Below are 17,939 nucleotides of genomic sequence, written 5' to 3'. Positions count from 1 at the left end.
GCACACTCCCCGTTTATTGGAAGCCCATGTAGGTGGGTGAAAAGAGGTATTCATCTTGCCAAATTTATGTTGTTTTCACTATGAACTATGAGCTATTATGTTGTTTTCACTCCATCCTTGTAAGCATATCTAATCAGGGAAAATAAATATTTTTAACAAAAACACATGTGCTATAATTATCTGCAGCCTTAGACAATTTCTCCCAATATAAATGTTGAGGGGGTTGTTTACATGTTTCTATGTGTCATGTCATTTTGTAATCTATCTGCATTGTTTGTGACCTATTTGTTTGTAAAATGTTGTCCTCCCTGCTTTTACTTACTACTGCGTGTTATTCTCTGATGGTGTAAAGCACATTGAATTGCCTTTGTGTATGAAATCCACTATATAAATAAACTTGCCTTGCCTTGCCTACGATGATTATTATTTGTGTCTCTAGACTCTGATGGCTCCACCTCGGCGCCACCCTCAGCAGGCAGTGATGTGACCGGCGTGTGCAGCCCTCTCCCCCATCCTCTGACCGACCCGCTGGCTTTCTCTCTCTCCTCCACCGCCCTGCCAGCCCAGCCTCCGCCCCTGCACTGCCCCCCTGAGGACGGCCTGAGCGGTGCGGCTAGCTCAGCCCAGACGCGCATGGTGCTGGCCCACCCACCGGCCGGGACAGGGCTACGCAACTCCCTGTCTGTGGACGAGAGTCAGCTGAGTGGACGCCTGGCGTCGCTCTCCCCGATCCACGCCGCGCAGCAGGTGGCAGAGATGGCCTGCGCCAGCTCCCTGGTCGAGGAGGTGCCCTGCTGCCCCCTGGCCATGCCCCTCTCTCTGGACGTGAGCATGCCGCCGTCCCTGACCCACTCCGCCCCACCCACGGACCTGAGCTCCGGCCGAGAGGCCGTCCAGATGCAGATGGAGCGGGGGGGTGGTGGCGGTGGCGGTGGCGGCCACGCCTCGGTGGTGATGCAGCAGCCCTTCGCCAGCGTCGGCGGTGCCAAAGCCCCGTCGCTGCCCCAGAGTCCGGCGCTGCCCCAGCCCTCAGCCACAGCAGAGTCGGACGGGGAGGGCGGGCGCGGCCGTGGGGGCTTCGTGGACAGCACCATCAAAACGCTGGACGAGAAGCTGCGGAACCTGCTGTACCAGGAGTACGCGCCCATGTACCCGTCGGGCAGCGCGGCCGAGACGCCCGGCTCGGGCACCGAGTATGTGCAGTCTCCGCCGGGACCCGAGAGCGCCGTGGAGGGGTCGGGGACCAGCACGCCTGGACCTCTGGGCGACGGACGTCTCAGGGCTGGAGAACAGCTGGTAATCACACAGGATTGGGATTGGGGATTGGGCTTGACAGATAATCCCAATTGTCAGCTGGGATTGACAAACAATTCCGCCACTCTAGTCTGCCTTCTGATACTGTTGAAATATCATCTCCATGTCTGACATTTCTAATCTGATTTGTATTCTCACCCTGCACCCTCTTTGCCCTTCCCTGCTCTCAGCCTCAGATTCCCGAGCGAATGGACAGTTTGAGCATTCACAGCGACTCAGGCGTAGGAGGTGAGGAAAGCAGTAGAGCACATTTATGAGTGGCCACCAACACAGACAGTGAACGGAATGCATTATCCACCCCAAATAATCCCAAACTCCTTAACTGATAACTGTCTCTGTCTGCAGTTGCCAGAAGACCTGGGATGCCCCACTCCACCTCTTGCTCTGGCTCCAGAAGCCGATATAAGGTACATTGTCCTGTGTGTGTGTGTTTGTGTGTGTGACCGGTGAGTGTGACCTGTTTGAACTGTGCCCCAGAAGCCGATATAAGGTAGTTGTCCTGAATCATGTCATTGTCCTGTGTCATTGCTACAGTAAGTTAATATCTGGTCAGAGGAGAACAGTTCAGGTTTTATGGTGAGGCCAAGACAGACATTGTCCTGTGTCATTGCAGTAAGTTACTATCTGGTCAGAGGAGAACAGTTCAGGTGGTATTGTGAGGCCAAGACAGACATTGTCCTGTGTCATTGCTACAGTGAGTTAATAACTAATAATAATTACAGTAAGTAATACAGTAAGCAATAATTGCTACAGTGAGTTAATATCTAGCCAGAGGAGAACAGTTCAGGTGTTATGGTGAGGGTAACAGACAGGACTCTTTATTAGACTTATTACTGTGACTTGTGAGAGCGGTTTGGTTATGAGTGTGCGTGAACTAGGGCTGGGCCATATCATTTTGTCTATGGTGTGTTGTGATAATCCATCCCCAAGAATACACTAATACAAAGTTTATGTTAATAGTTAATATCAATGAGGACAGTTTCCATGGGCAGGGTGCTGAAATAGGCCTACGTGTTACAGTAGTTAATTAGTTGAGTATGTGTCTGTGACCTGTGTGTGTGTGCTGTGTGTGGTGGTGGTGTGTGTGTGTGTGTGTGTGTGTGCATGGTGGTGAGAGTGTGTGGTGGTGAGTGTGTGTGCTGTGTATGCTTTCTGTGGTGGTATGTGTGTGTGTGTGTGTGTGTGTGTGTGTGTATGGTGGTGAGTGTTTGTGGTGGTGTGTGTGTGTGTGTGTGTGTGTGTGTGTATGGTGGTGAGTGTTTGTGGTGGGTGTGTGTGTGTGTGTGTGTGTGTATGTGTGTGTGACCTGTGTGTGTGTGTGTGTGTGTGTGTGTGTGTATGGTGGTGAGTGTTTGTGGTGGTGTGTGTGTGTGTGTGTGTGTGTGTGTGTGTGTATGGTGGTGAGTGTGTGTGGTGAGTATGTGTGTGTGACCTGTGTGTGTGTGTGTGTGTGTGTGTGACCTGTGTGTGTGTGTGCTGCAGATGATGGGCGTTCCGCCGGGCGCTCTGTGCGAGAGGAAGCAGCGTAGCTGGAGCAGCGGCGGCGGGGCCGGCGTGTCCGCTGGCGTGGAGGAGTCCCCTTGCTCGCCGTCCGGCGGCGTCCTGACCGTGGGCCGCTTCTCGGTGGTGAGTGCGGAGAACGGGGCCACGCGCCGCAAGCACGGCAGCCACTCGTCCACATCCTCCCGCTACTCGGCGCCACCGGACTTTTGCCTGGAGGCGCCGCCGCCCGCCCTGATCGCCAAGCGTGGCTCACTGCCCCGCGCCATAACCGCCGTGCCCGTGGACATGGCGATGCACCCCCGCTTCATGTCGTCCGACTCGGGGGCAGAGAGCAGCCCCGCCCGTCTGGCTCCGACCACGCCCAGTCGCCACGGCCGCTCCGAGCGGAGGGGAAGTGACCTCATGAAGAGGGCAGTGGCCTTCCTGCGGCGCTCTGGTCGCAGCAGCAGCGTGCAGAGCTCTGATTCGCCCAGCCGGGCAGCCAGCGGTGTGCCTTGCAGTCCCGTCCATCAATCCTCCTACTTCAGCAGTGACAACGACTCCGAAATGGAGGACTCAGACATCAAGAAGGAGCTACAGCGACTACGGGAGAAGTAAGTGACCAATATGCATTTGTTCCCTAAACAGGGAACCCCTAATGCTAGTATGCCTGTCTAGGCTAAATGTTTGTCTATTTATCTATACTGTATAAGTTTGCATGTCTTTATAGAAGGCAAAAAGTTTGTGTACAACACAACAACACATTGCAATTATATAGCGCTTTTCAAAACACCCGAAGTGCTTCACAGTGAACCACCACCAATGTGTATGACCCACCTGGGATCAGAAGCATCTGTCAGAATCAGTCTGTGTCCTTGGGAGGGGATAATTCATCTGATTCTGCATTTTTGCAAAATTCTGATTCTGAGTGTGCATTGTTTCCAGCCCTTGTCCTGTCTCAGCGTTGTTATTTTTGTGTGCAGGCACATGAAGGAGATCTCAGAGCTGCAGGCGAACCAGCGCGGGGAGATCGAGCTGTTGTACCGGCGCCTGGGCAAGCCGCTGCCGCCCACCCTGGGCCTCAGCTCCACACTGCCCCCTGGTGGCCGGCGCCGCCGCGCCAGCAAGCACAAGCTCAAGGCTGGCAAACTCCTCAGCCCTCTGGTGCAGCAGCTGCGAGGCGTGGCCAAAACCAGTGACCCCAGCAAAGCCACAGAGGTCACCAAGAGCAGTGAGTGGGACTGTACTCAATTGATATGCATGTCACATTACTGAACTGGATGAACTGAGTAAGGGAGTAATTTAGAGCTTATAATGATCTTGTTCCATACTGATAAGGTGTTTACAACATTTATATAGTTCTGGTATTTAGAGCTTATAATGAACTTGTCCCATACTTATGCGGTGTTGACAGTATTTATATAGCTCTGGTATTTAGAGCTTATAATGAACTTGTTCCATACTGATAAGGTGTTTACAGCATTTATATAGCTCTGGTATTTAGAGCTTATAATGAATTTGTCCCGTACTGATACGGTGTTTACAGCATTTATATAGCTCTGGTATTTAGAGCTTATAATGAACTTGTCCCATACTTATACAGTGTTTACAGCATTTATATAGCTCTGGTATTTAGCGCTTATAATGAACTTGTTCCATACTGATATGGTGTTTACAGCATTTATATAGCTCTGGTATTTAGAGCTTATAATGAACTTGTTCCATACTGATACGTGTTTACAGCATTTATATAGCTCTGGTATTTAGAGCTTATAATGATCTTGTTCCATACTGATAAGGTGTTTACAGCATTTATATAGCTCTGGTATTTAGAGCTTATAATGAATGAATTTGTGTTTACAGCATTTATATAGCTCTGGTATTTAGAGCTTATAATAAACTTGTCCCATACTTATACAATGTTTACAGCATTTATATAGCTCTGGTATTTAGAGCTTGCTGTATGGGGAGAAGTAGCAGGAAGTCTTACACTTGCAGCTCTGAATGACCTCTACTTGTGCCCTTGTTTGTTGCTGTGGTTCTCTCTGAAGGTGAACATGCCCCTAGTTTGAATGGCTCTCCAGCGAGAGGTCCACTCCTGTATGATGGCAGAGGTCCGGCTGGGACCATGCCAGACTCCGGCTCAGAACCGGTCCAAACCCAGCAGCCCTGCTCACTCAAAGGCTCCCTGTCCTCCGACAACATCTACTCCAGCCTCCAGGGGGAAGCTCCGGCAATGCCCGGCGGGCCAGGTCAAGGTGCGTCTGCCCACCCCCCTGCCCTCAACACACACACACACACACACACACACACACACACACACACACACACACACACACACATGTGCCCCCTACCGCCCCACTCTCATCTGCATCTCCCAGCATGCCACTGTCCTACAGTCACACTCTGTCACAGCCCTAGGCTTAATTAGTTTATTACATGGACACATCACATGGCACTACATGTGAAGTAGATGATATGTTCTATTCTGTGAGGAGCTGTTGTAAGGTGGGCTTGTAGTAATTGGCGGGATATGCTGTATTAATCCTCTGCTACATTCAGTAACACAATGCTCTTGTGTTCCGAAACTGCATTCACAAGAATGGCGTTGAATATAGGTTGGTGGTTGTAAGAGTGGTGGTAAGCTAGTGAAGAAATATCATCAGATTTAGATTAGATGTGTGGTTAGTAAACTATCCATGATACTTGTGAGCCAACAATGGGCATCGATTCGCCATGACACTTCAGTATTCAGAAATCCGTTTTTCTATTTCTGGCTGAAGCTGTGTTGTATTAATTTTAATGTTATAGTAGACAGTACAAGGATACAAGGAAGTTTATTGTCACATGCATATAGTTACTGGAAGTAAGAAATGCAGTGAAATTATGTCTGGTGTCAGCCTATTTGTACATTAATGGGGGGGGGTAAAAAGTGCAGTAGAAGAGGGGTTTAGTAGATTAAGTGGCAAGGGCTGCATAAAAAAGGTGGGGGAGGATTGGGATTGGGTGGGGGGCACCAACAAGGAGCACCCAAGAGCAACAGGGGCAAGGAAAAACTCCCTTACCAAGGAAGAAACCTTGGGCAGATCAAACCCGCGACCTTGGCATTATCAGCACCAGTGCCTGACGCATCCTAAGCCATGTAACAGTAAACTTTTTGTTTGGTATAGAATATTCACATTTAATGTAGAATCGTCAACATTTTGAAATAAATATAAGTTGAAGCACATTCTAGTTAGCCTGCTGAGACTGCACTAAGTTATTATGTTAACAGAATGGACGGACGGTGAAAACCGGACAGAAGTAGAGTTTCACGAATAAGGTGGATACTGATTATACTCAGATACTGTATCATCTTCAGTTGCAATCAATGGAAAATTCACAAATATATTTACATACACTTAACCCTGTTCTCCCATACATTGCCCTAACCATTGAAATGGATATATTCACCAGAATGGTAGAATGCATGCTCTGTGTAACATTTGCTTATTAACAATTTTGACACCTTCATTTTCCCATTGTCTAATGTGTGCTGCAAGTGTATTCAAGTACAAATGTTTATAGTTCTTAGTTCTTAGTTACTGCCTTTAGCAGATGTAACATCAACAGTTAAGGTGTCACACATGGCTAATAATACCATATCTTTTGGGGAGACACACAGAAGAGTTGTATTTAATAGGGGTATAAAGGTACACGCATTTGTACCAAACCGTTTAGGTACAGGATGTTGGGTTCAATACAGATGTACTGAATGTACTGAATGCAGTCTCTAACAGTAGAGTTTTTTCCATGTGGACCAAGTTTCAAATTTTCAGCAATATTGTCACTGAATTTTAGGCTAGCAGTACCTACAGGCTTACTGTATAAAAAATTAACCAAACAGTAACATCAACACCAAGGTACCGAATCATGATTTTTTTGTACCGTAACACCCGTAGTATTTAACATGATGCTCTGATATGCATGGTTTAACATGGAGGGACTTAAACAATGACCCCCACACATCATCGCCGACATGAGTGCAGCGCACTCTACTTTCGACATTCAATTTTTGTTTTCGATACAACCCTGCACATCATCGCCGAACTCTTTCGCAGCTGTCATTTAGATTACGATTCAGTGTCGCTCAATAAAGTGCACCACACCTAGGCGCTGAAACTTTCTGTCACTTACCCACTCACACCAGTGCCGAAATGTTTATGGACAGGCACGGACAAAAATACAAAATCGTAATCTATAAAGTGGCTTCAAAAAGGTTTGATGGTGGTGCAGGGCTCTATCCAAAACAATGGAATCTAATGTAACAGACCAGCGAAAGCAGAGTGCACCACACTCATGTCGGCGCCTGTGTGGACCTGAGGCCTTCAAATCCATTGTTTATCAAATGTTTGTCAGTTGAAACCATCAGCACTGTTGTGCAGAGGCAGAAAGTGTCGAGACATTCATGTCGACTCAGCGCCTATACGCGGTGCGCTTGAGAATACTGTTGAATGGGGACTCTCTTGCCTTTAAGGGCTAGGCCTACTTCCTGTGACTCCCTGATTCCTGCCCGCTGTGATCTCTCTCTCCTGCCGTCGGTCAGTCAGTCACTACTCAGGCTGCAACTCTTGTGTGTTCTCTCTCCTCTCTCCTTCCTGTTTGTGTTGGTCTCTGCAGGCTGGCCCACCTATCCCCAAACACCTGAGAGGGTCACCTATAAAGGCAGTAGCAAACCCCGCGCTAGATTCCTCAGTGGGCCTGTTTCTCTGTCCATCTGTTTGTATCTATTCGTCTCCTCCATTTCTCACTTCTGTTGTGATCCTTCTATTTGATTTGATTTGATTAGTTGATCTTCGTTTCACCTCGGTTTTATTTCTCTGCCTCTTGGATCTCTCCCCTCTTCTCTGTCTCTAAGCCACTGTCTCCCCATCGCTCCTCACTGTCTTCCCTCCTTTTCTCTTTGTCCTGTGACAGGTTTTGTTTGTTTGTTTTTTGTTTCTTTGTTTGTTTGATTGTTTTCAGTTATTTCTTTGTGTTGCAGAGTCTCTCCTTTGCAAACACACACCTACAGTATGCATGAGTATTGCATGGCTCATGGTTGATGTCCAGTATGCCTGCTGCAGATGCACTGCAGTTGTTTTTTTTCTAATGTTGTCAGAGTGGGAGTGCTGTTTCTTCTGTTGCACTGTCCACCAATTGAGCTTGACCGCATGGTTGTTTAGATGCATGCGCTCCATGTGTGAAGTAGAGTCACCCCCATTAGAGCCGATGTCGCCTATTAGTTCAGAAGTGCTGTATATTTGTGGATGTTTTTGGTCTTTTGTGATACATGCCAAATTGTACACAATTTAATATAATCAGTCCATAACAGATTCGATGTAACTGCATTTAATTGCATGTGGTTATATTATGTAGAGAATTATTGCTTATTGTGCCTAATCAGTTTTGTGGTACACTTTGCTACAAGCTTGTGAAGCAACATTTGTGTTTATGTGTATTTTGTGAATTTGCACAAGCCTTCATCAAACTGTATTTATCTTTCAGGGTCAACCTTGAAGCGGCTGTGCCTCGGCAAAGAACGTGGTAGTAGTAACTATTCTGTTTGTTCCTCCTGTTCCGCTCAGTATCTGTCCACAGTTCTCATCCTTTCCTCTCTTGCTTCATATTTCATTTACTTAACGTGCCTGTCAAATACTGTCAAAATATTTGCTATTCCCCTATCGTTAACGTTTCATAACTCCTGGTTTATCATTACATTTGCACTGTAAACAATCTATCTAACAGCTATCCTTACTTAAAATGTTTAGAAAGTATAACTCAGTTTTTGTCTTGTTGATTTTGTTTTTTGAGATTACTTGCCTAAAATGAGTGTAATTTGATGTTGAGGTGGAAAAGTAAACATGATAATTTAAATCAAGTAAAGTATACTTGAATTGCTATGTTTTGCTACACTGTTAGATAGTTAAGCTAACTTCTGTGATGCTACAAATTAGACTTCCTTTCAAACACAACAAGTATGTGATTTAGTTTCATTAAATACCCTGTGTAGTATATGACATGACGCCGACTGTGAGATGCTGTCTGAAGTGCAGACATGTTTTGACAGGGTCCGGCGCGAGCTCAGCGGCCTCCTACCAGCCTCAGACGGCGGGCTCAACTCCTCCACCACACCAGCCTATAGTGGGTCTCGCCCAGACCAACAACAGCAACAACACGGGTGCTGGCGTGCAGCAGCTGCACTGGCTGGTGGAGGACTGGGCCGGGGAGCTAACGCCCATCGTGGCGACGAGCCCCTCGGACAGTCCCCAGCACCAGGCCACCCCAAGCACGAGCGCCGACTGGCAGGAGAGTCGCGCCAGAGCCCGGGCTCGGGTCAGAGCCAGGAGAGCACTGACCCTAGAGGTGTGTGTGCAGGTGGACAGGCGTCAGACAGAGGGATAGTGGTGCACGTGTATTTGTGTTGACCGCACGGCTCAGCCCTGCACTCACCCTGATAGGCCTGGTATAGTCCTGCGTCTGTGTTCCGTGAACGTGACACGTGGTGAAACAGTCCGATCAGTTAGTCTGTCAGTCAGTGTAAGGGAGTGAATATGTGCATAGAGTAACAGGCAATAGTTGAAAGGAGTCTGTGATACTCTGAGTCTGTGAAAGTGAGAGTGTGGTGAGTGTGCAGTTGGATGCTGTCTGACTGCAATGTGTGCTTACCATCTGTCCCAGGTGACCTCTACCCCACCAGAGGGTGCTGTGGCTCAGCAGCTGCCGCTCTCCTGGCCCATGATTGACAGCTGTCCGTCAGGCACCGGTCTGGACCCTGCTACGTTGCTTAGCGGAGGCAACGTCATGCCACCCGTAGCGCTTGGAGGACTGCCGACCTCACCCCTCTACCCAGCTCAGTGGGCGGAGCTGACCTCACCGACTGGCACACGGGTCTTCGTCTTCCCTGCCGCCTCACCGCCATGGACCGCCCCCACATCTCCTCAGCAGGCCCCCAATCCTAGAACCAGTACTCTCTAGACTCGAACTATATTCAAACTCAAGCAGAGTGTTTTTGGTTTGTACAGTGTAGCCAGAATATCCCAACACCATGCCTACAAGAGCTCTCTTGTATATTTCATGATTTGGAATAGGTCCTAGAACCCAAAGTGTGTTATTTAATCTATTTGAGAATGTAAATATCGGAATACATGTAGACTTGAGCTCTTCCATCATTTTCTGTACATATGCTATGGGCATTATCCAGGTGGCTGTATATAATCGTTTTTGGTCGTTCATTTGTTGGTTTGAAAGACACCATGTGTGTACATAATTTATCCTAGTTAAGACACATTTGTACCTAGCTGAGTGTATGTGTGTGTGCTTGAAGTCTACCACCCAGCCAAGTACTGTAGCTATGTATATAGGTATATATATACGTACAAACTTCTGTACATAGGACCACTTCTCCACACATATGTACACAATGCAGTATACATGATGACTGTATGTATGGGGGCCATTGCTGTGTGTACATTAAGATGCTGTGCATAGATATATGGATATATCTGGATATATCGGTGTGTATAGGACAGGTTTTAAGGATGAGGGGGTGTAGAATTTAACTGTTGCCACTCTATACATTACAATGGTTAAGAAAGGAGGAGCACAGCTATTAGAAACATCACATCACTGTGAACCCCTCCCCGTCCAGGTCACCTGTGCCAATCGCTTCTGCCTGCAAGCCTTCGTCCTCCTGCACCCGGACCCTTTGCTGTTAACGTCACTGCTTTAAACTAGAACTTGAACCGGAACTTGAACGCCAGCTGTATACTTGAGATGAAATGCTCCCCCTTGTGGGTGTGCCTTGAACTGCCTCTAATCACTCTGGAAGGATGCACACGAAGCACTTAAGTTTGTCGCAGCATGAGTGGCCTTTCTGAGCAGGTTTGCATATGTGATGAATGTGTTTGGTGTAGAGTGCACCTATTAATTTTTTTTGTTTGTTTGTTTTGTTTTTGCTGTGGAAATGCCATTGACTGGAGTGAGAACAGTAGGTCTATGCCATTTGTGGGAGGAAGATTGAACATGAATAGATGGATTAGGTTTTTAGTTTAACCTGAAGTATATCTGAAGTATGTTGTTTGGACACAGTTTCCTTGATGTACTTTTAATCTAGTCACTGTTCATATTAAGAATATGTGGAGAGGCTTAGGCAATATGTGTGATTATCAGAATTGAAAAGGAAGCTTTATACATTTTTAAGGTACCAGATATAACGGGATATGAATCACATTGATAGCAGAATTTTGCTGACAGCATTTCTGGTATAAAAAACACATGGAACCAACATGTAAAGACGGTCACGTTGAAATGCAAAAAGAAGGCAACGGGTTCCTTATTTACTGTAGGGGTTGGGTGATAATTCAGTGTGGGTTGTACAGCCAGATGAAGATTAACAGCACACAGAACTCTGCCGTGAAACACAGCCCAACCATATTTTCAACCAAGAAGAGCTCAGAAACCCTGGATTTGGCATTATGCCCCTACACCAGGAAACCAACATTGAAAAGCGGTAAGCTGTGAGTGGATTATATATATTATTTTTTTTCTGGGCCAGGTTGATGATCACCATTGACAGCATTCAAAGGTGTAGTATATATGCAATGATCTCTGTAAAGGGAGTCCCTCGCTCACTTCAGAGACGTGATGTAAGTTGAAAGGAAGGAGAATTCAGCCTCGCAGCTTTTCTGAAGTTTCTTTCCATCTGATCCACCCTCCTCTGAGCACCATAAGCAAGGAATTCACAGCTCCATCCCTGGACATCTTTATGTCACATGTGCAAATTTTAAGTGACCAACAATTACAAAATTAATAAAATTTGGCTTGAGCATATTTCAGAGTTCTCTCTTCTCAGATGACAAATGTAGTAGGCATACTACTGTAAGCCGCTTCAACATCACACACTGGTACAGAATGCTTCTGGATTTGTCAATTATTTTTCACAGCATCTCATCACCACCAGAAAATGCAATGGACACGCACAGGAATGTTTAAGTATTTAAAAGTAAATTAAGGCCTTTTTTGATAAATGTTTACAAACTGATGAAATTATGCAAGGACAGAGAAATGGCTGTTTTATAATGTTTCTTGGAATTTATGGATATTTATCAACATCTCTGAGCAGAGAATTAGAATGCAACACAGAGCATAGGCATTTTTGATATTATGTCAAAATGGTTATTTCTTCACATTCAGTTATATATCTAGGTAACATTTGAACGTTTAACAACAAAAAAAAACTACTGAACGAGTGAAGTGAGTTTCTCCAGTTTGAAGGTACAATAAGTAGGCCTAGCTCCAACTGTTAAGTGGACTTTAACAGAATGTTTTTTATCTTTTCTGTAATTAGGCCTATCCCATCAATTTCACCAATTCCATTCAAGTTGTTGTCACTAAAACCTTATCCAGCTGAGAAAACCCTTCAAATCCAAGTCTCTGGCTGCAAGAATCCATCTCAGAGGCTTAGACAAGGCTAGGCTACTACACACATCAAAGGCGGCTTGAAGATGTGGACTGTACTCCTGTAGTTTTTCGTAAAGTCCCTCCTACGAACGTCTTACTGTAAGATTTGCAGGTAGGCCTACTTCTCACTGAGGTCACCAGCAGGACAAACAGGGAAATTACAACTAATCTTCAAACGTCTTCTTCATTGACACCCCAAAACGTCTGGGTTACAGATGTGGGACTTGATCCCCAGATCAGGTAATCCAATCGAAACTCTACAATCAGGCCAAATGGCTGATGGACACGTCAGCACACGCAGAGCCCGCCCCCAAGGCGAGGCTATAAACCACACTGATGCGCATCCATCTTCCTCTTTCGCTGCTGAGCACCTCAGCAGAGACACACTGTGCTTAAGTAGTAATAGATCTGGTCCCTACTCAGAGAAACCGGTGTTACATCTGTAACCCAGATGTTCCCTGCGACCTGTTACTCGATGGGACCGCATCCATACACGCACAGAGCTGTGTCGATGCAGAGGGATCCCTTCACCTAACATGCTGTCATAACACAGTACCAAAGACATAACAGACCCCCGACCACCCGTGCTATAAGGGGGAGGGTGTAACCAGGGATCAAACAAGATATTATCCTGTATATCCTAACATGGGTGGAAATGGCCACATGCGATATACATCAAGGTGCTTATGCAACATCAGAGCTCAGGCCTCAGTGCCACTAGCACCCAAAACTGCTTGTGAGACCAAAGGTCCTGACACATCCAGCATGTAGAACCATACAAAAGTATGGACGGAGCTCCACCCAGCTGCTTTACAGATGTCACTCACAGACAGGCCTCTGTGAAGAGCCCACGACGATGACACAACCCTTGTTGAGTGTGCATGTAACCCCTTGTTGAGTCTGCATGTAACCCCTTGTTGAGTGTGCATGTTGAGTGTGCATGTAACCCCTTGTTGAGTGTGCATGTAACCCCTTGTTGAGTCTGCATGTAACCCCTTGTTGAGTGTGCATGTAACCCCTTGTTGAGTGTGCATGTTGAGTGTGCATGTAACCCCTTGTTGAGTGTGCATGTAACCCCTTGTTGAGTGTGCATGTTGAGTGTGCATGTAACCCCTTGTTGAGTGTGCATGTAACCCCTTGTTGAGTGTGCATGTAACCCCTTGTTGAGTGTGCATGTTGAGTGTGCATGTAACCCCTTGTTGAGTGTGCATGTAACCCCTTGTTGAGTGTGCATGTAACCCCTTGTTGAGTGTGCATGTAACCCCACCGGCGGCTCCATATCGAGGCTCTTGTAGGCAATTTCAATGGCCTCTACAATCCAGTGTGCAAGCCTGTCCTTAGATAGAGCTTTACCCTTTGAAGCTGCCCCGTAACACACAAACAGCTGATTACAGCGCCTGAACCCCTTTGCAATCCAAGTAATGGCACAGGGCACGCACTGGACATAACTTATTCATCCTCTATTCCTCTGCCGAAGCGAAAGGCGGCGGCGAGAAACTACACAGTTCAATTAACTGGATTTGAAAGGGAGTCGTGACGACTTTTGGGGTGAAAGTAGCATTAGGGCACAAAACTACTCTTTCACCACCAGCTGAAAAGCGCAGACAGGACGAATGTACTGAAAGAGTGTGTATCTCACCCACCCGCTTTGCAGATGCCAATGCCAGCAGCAAAGCAGCCTTAAGCGAGAGCATTTTAATATCTATGGACTGTAGAGGCTCAAAGGGAGGATCTGACAGTGCACGTAACACCACCAACAGGTCCCAGGCCGGAAAAAGAGCCTGGGCTCGCACCACTGATGGCAAAATGACACGCGGATATGGCTGCCAGATACACCTTGATAGTGGAGGCAGCCTTCCCCTGTTCAAGTAGATCTTGAAGAAAGGACAAGACTACACTGACCGAGCACTGAAAAGGGTCATGACTCCTTGAAGAACACCACTGTGCAAAAACACGCCACTTCAATGTGTACAAGGAGCGTGTAGACGGGGCCCTAGCGCTTTAGATGGTCTCCACCACAGCATCAGACAGACCCGCCACTGAGAACCTCACCCTTTCAGCTGCCAGGCTGCCAATCTCCACAACGCCAGCCGGGGGTGCCACACCAGGCCGTGCACAGGTCAGCAGGTCTCGCCGATGAGGGAGTACCCATGGAGTCCCCACTGACAGACCCCAGGGGCGGCTCGTCCCCCCGCCCAGCGAGAACCACATGGGGCAAAGAGATCTACATCGGCCTTACATCGGCCGAAGCGAGCCCAGATCTCTTCCACCACCTGAGGATGTAGACGTCAGTGACCTGAAAATGGAGGCGGGACCGTATCCCGCCCTGGTGGTTGATGTAAGCAATTGCCGTGGTGTTGTCCGTTCTGACAAGAACAGTCAGTCAGCTTGAGCGGACGGTGGGTAGTCCTCACTCACTGAATCTGCAAATTCTTCGTAGTCTGACTCATATCCGAAGTGGAAGACGTCTTCCGACTCCGGAGGGAAGCTGCGTGGGAGGATCATGGGGGCACATGGCCGGCCGTGGTGGCTCTGGTGGGTGTAACAGTAGCTAGGGAAGCGGGACGACTCAACTCCATAGCTTCCTCTTGCGAGTGGAGCTCCGGCTCAGCAGGCGGAGGACGGTGGGTCGGCGTCTGCTGGAGGTACCGTTGCGTTGTCCCAATGCGCCAAGCGTTTCCTCACTTTAGCTAGAGGCATGAGGGCACAGGGGCGGCACGAGAGGTCCTGCTCCAGAAGTGCTGTTTCAGCGCGGGCCCTTCCGAGGCAGTCGACGCTCAGACGATGCTGGTCGTCCTTGACCCTATAAGGTGGCCGCAGTCCGGGTAGGCGCGGGACATTTTCTTTGTTTTCAAGAAAAAATTATTCACAGGTACTCAGTATTAGTTTTGAGGAACACAAACACAATTGAGTTGGTAGCCTTACGAAAGTGCTTGTAGGAAAAAATATTCCACGAGAGCTTTGTATGGGATGAGCAACGCGAAGCAAGAAAGTATTGGATGCGCGTCAGTGGCGTTTATAGCCTCGCCTTGGGGGCGGGCTCTGCGTGTGCTGACGCATCCATCAGCCATCGGCATGATTATAGAGTTTTGATTGGATGACCTGATCTGGCGATCAAGTCCCACATCTGTAACCCAGACGTTTTGGGGTGTCAATGAAGAAGACGTTTGAAGATTAGTTGTAATTTCCCTGTATGTCCTGCTGGTGGCCTCAGTGAGAAGTAGGCCTACCTGCAATTGGCGATCAAGTCCCATTGAGTAATAGGTCGCAGTTTCTGCGACAGGGAACACTATTTCGCAGGCAGCACCCACAGTGGTAAAGTAGCAAAGAACAGGCATGACAGATGTAGCCTACTGAGTATAGCCTAAGCCTAATTCATACATCTTGCAACAAATATAAAAATGGTGCAACAATCTAATCTTAAAACTAGATGTACCGCAAAGCAGTACAACATATGACAGCAGCTCAGTCCTGCACATTCTCTCCGCAAAAATAAATCACGCTTTTTGTTTCCATCTTCTACTCCATCACGTACTCTTGCAACTTTTGTGTGTGTAAATGATTGTGGGCATGTGTGCGTTTGCTTTTGTATGTGTAAATGATTGTGGGCATGTGTGCGTTTGCTTTTGTGTAGCCTATATTATGTGCTTCTCTGTGTGTGAGTTTTCGCTTGTGAGTATGTGTGGGGGGATAATGCTGTGTGTGTTTGTGTGTGCGCGCGCGCGTGTGTGTGTGTCTGCTTGCCTGCATGTTTTCTGTGTGTGTGGGTGTGTTTATGTGTGTAGGCGCGCGTGCATGTGTTTGTGCGTGGCTGTGTGTGTGTGTGTGTCCGTGCATGTGAGTCTGTGTGTGCGTGCCTGTGTGTGTGCATGCGTGTGCGTGCGTGTGTGCCTGCATGTCAACTTTGTGTGTGTGTGTTATTGTGTCTTTATGAGGGCGTGTGTGTGTATGTGTGTGTGGGTGTACATGTGTGTGTGAGAGTGTGCGTACCTGTGTGTATGTGTCTCTGTGTGTCTGTGTGTGTGTGTGTGTGTGCATGTGTGTGCATGTATCTTTATGTGTGTGTGTGTGTGTGTGTGTTCATGAGTGTGTGTGTGCACAATCTGTGCATGCATAGTGTACAGTCACTAAATGTACACATATATTCATTTATTATATGGCCCCCCATGAACGGAATTCCACAAAACTTGGCATGCATTCCGAGGGTTTCATAATGATCCTAAACTTCAAATGTAATGCAGTTTGAACCTGTCCGCCTTCAAATGTCATGCAGTTTTGAACCTGTCGGCATAAGATACCTGCAATTACAATGCCTCGTTTTTGCTTTTTCTTTTGGCGCTATACATGAAATGAGTGGATACGGGATGGGTTGACATGGCCCCTGGAGGCCAACATACAAAACTAATTGGTCACCCTAGGCCCTACGGTTCTTGAGATATTCACAAAAAACGGTGTCCAGGCCAGTTGGTGTACAGTCACTAAATGTACATATAAATTCATTTATTATATGGTCCCTATGAACGGAATTCCATGAAACTTGACATGCATTCAGAGGGTGTAATAATGATCATAAACCTCCACGTTTGTGCAGTTTTGAGCATGTCAGCCAGAGATACCTCAATTTCATTTTTAATTAGGTGGCAGTATACACCAAATGAGTGGTTATGGGATGGGTTGACATGGCCCTTTAAGACCAATATACAAAAAAAATTGGTCCTCCTAGGTCTAGGTTTTTGAGATATTCACAGAAAACTGTGTCCGCCCTACTCTCCTTTCGGGGGTTCAGTCCAGCGGGGGAGCGATGGATAAAAAAAATAAAAGGTTCCGTGTCATCCTTGTGGGGCTACATGCCCATCAAGTGTTGTGCACCCAGCCTGGTCTTTCAGTGTCCCGAAATTGTTGACACAAAATTACTGAAGAAAATAAAAATTTGGAAGAAAAACTCTGACTAAACCGCTGTGTGGCGGTCATAATAATTACTATTATTGTGTGTGGTAGGCTATAGCTTACTGGGGATGCTAACATGCAGATGTCAAAGTTTTTTTTTTTTCATATTGAAGTCAATGAATGTGTAGATCCGAAGTTTAAACGGTAGCTAATGTCACCTGACATCACCAAATTAGAGGATATTTCAGAACTATTAACGTGGACAGCTCCCTAAAGAGTATCTTAAGAGCAGTGCACGTGCGTTCATGTCATGTTACAAGCATGTTCGGGAAACAGTCAGAAAAAAACAAACTATCTTAAGAAGCATCATAGAAAACTCCATGTATCTATCACATTGTTAACTGAGCCCAGGGCTATTTCAGAGTAGCTGTGTAACTGGAGGTAATGGTGGGGCAACTACAGGTTCTGGGGCCCGTGTGTCCCCCCATCCACCCACCCAACACACACACACACTCACACACACACACACACACACACACACACACACACTGATTAGTCGTTATGTGAGGGCTCCCAGTCCCTGTTAAATAATAGTGTGTGCGGGCAACATAGGCAGCTTAGCCTCTTTAAACCTTCCTCTTATAGTAATCCATTCATTGGAATTCAACATTGAAAAAGTTTGGCAAAGAGTCTGCTGATTTATGGTCACTACCCACCCCCAAACAAACAGTTCAATAGTAGCCTGCACAAGGAGATATAAGGAGCCTGAAGCTGGA

General features: G+C 47.0%; 1 protein-coding gene across 11 annotated transcripts in view; it reads left to right on the top strand.

Annotated features, from left to right (window-relative positions):
* wnk2 (WNK lysine deficient protein kinase 2) overlaps positions 1-11,646 on the top strand; it is a 39,680-nt gene extending 28,034 nt beyond the window's left edge. For 3 of the 11 annotated variants that reach the window (XM_048254624.1, XM_048254629.1, XM_048254619.1), the window contains 10 exons: positions 440-1,296; positions 1,485-1,542; positions 1,660-1,721; positions 2,797-3,410; positions 3,780-4,027; positions 4,848-5,054; positions 7,456-7,554; positions 8,323-8,364; positions 8,885-9,180; positions 9,496-11,646. In XM_048254624.1, the coding sequence (XP_048110581.1) occupies positions 440-1,296; positions 1,485-1,542; positions 1,660-1,721; positions 2,797-3,410; positions 3,780-4,027; positions 4,848-5,054; positions 7,456-7,554; positions 8,323-8,364; positions 8,885-9,180; positions 9,496-9,792 (2,780 nt within the window). In that variant the 3' untranslated portion in view covers positions 9,793-11,646. Of the gene's footprint in view, positions 1-439; positions 1,297-1,484; positions 1,543-1,659; positions 1,722-2,796; positions 3,411-3,779; positions 4,028-4,847; positions 5,055-7,455; positions 8,365-8,884; positions 9,181-9,495 lie in introns of those variants that run through there. The other 8 variants (XM_048254623.1, XM_048254622.1, XM_048254621.1 and 5 more) reach the window with 8 other exon arrangements.
* The last annotated feature ends 6,293 nt before the right edge of the window (positions 11,647-17,939 follow it).

This window comes from Alosa alosa, chromosome 10 (genome assembly GCF_017589495.1).
Source record: "Alosa alosa isolate M-15738 ecotype Scorff River chromosome 10, AALO_Geno_1.1, whole genome shotgun sequence".
In the NCBI taxonomy this organism is placed as follows: domain Eukaryota; kingdom Metazoa; phylum Chordata; class Actinopteri; order Clupeiformes; family Clupeidae; genus Alosa; species Alosa alosa.
Note: the sequence above shows the minus strand (reverse complement) of the source record. Positions and strands in the feature narration are given on the sequence as shown.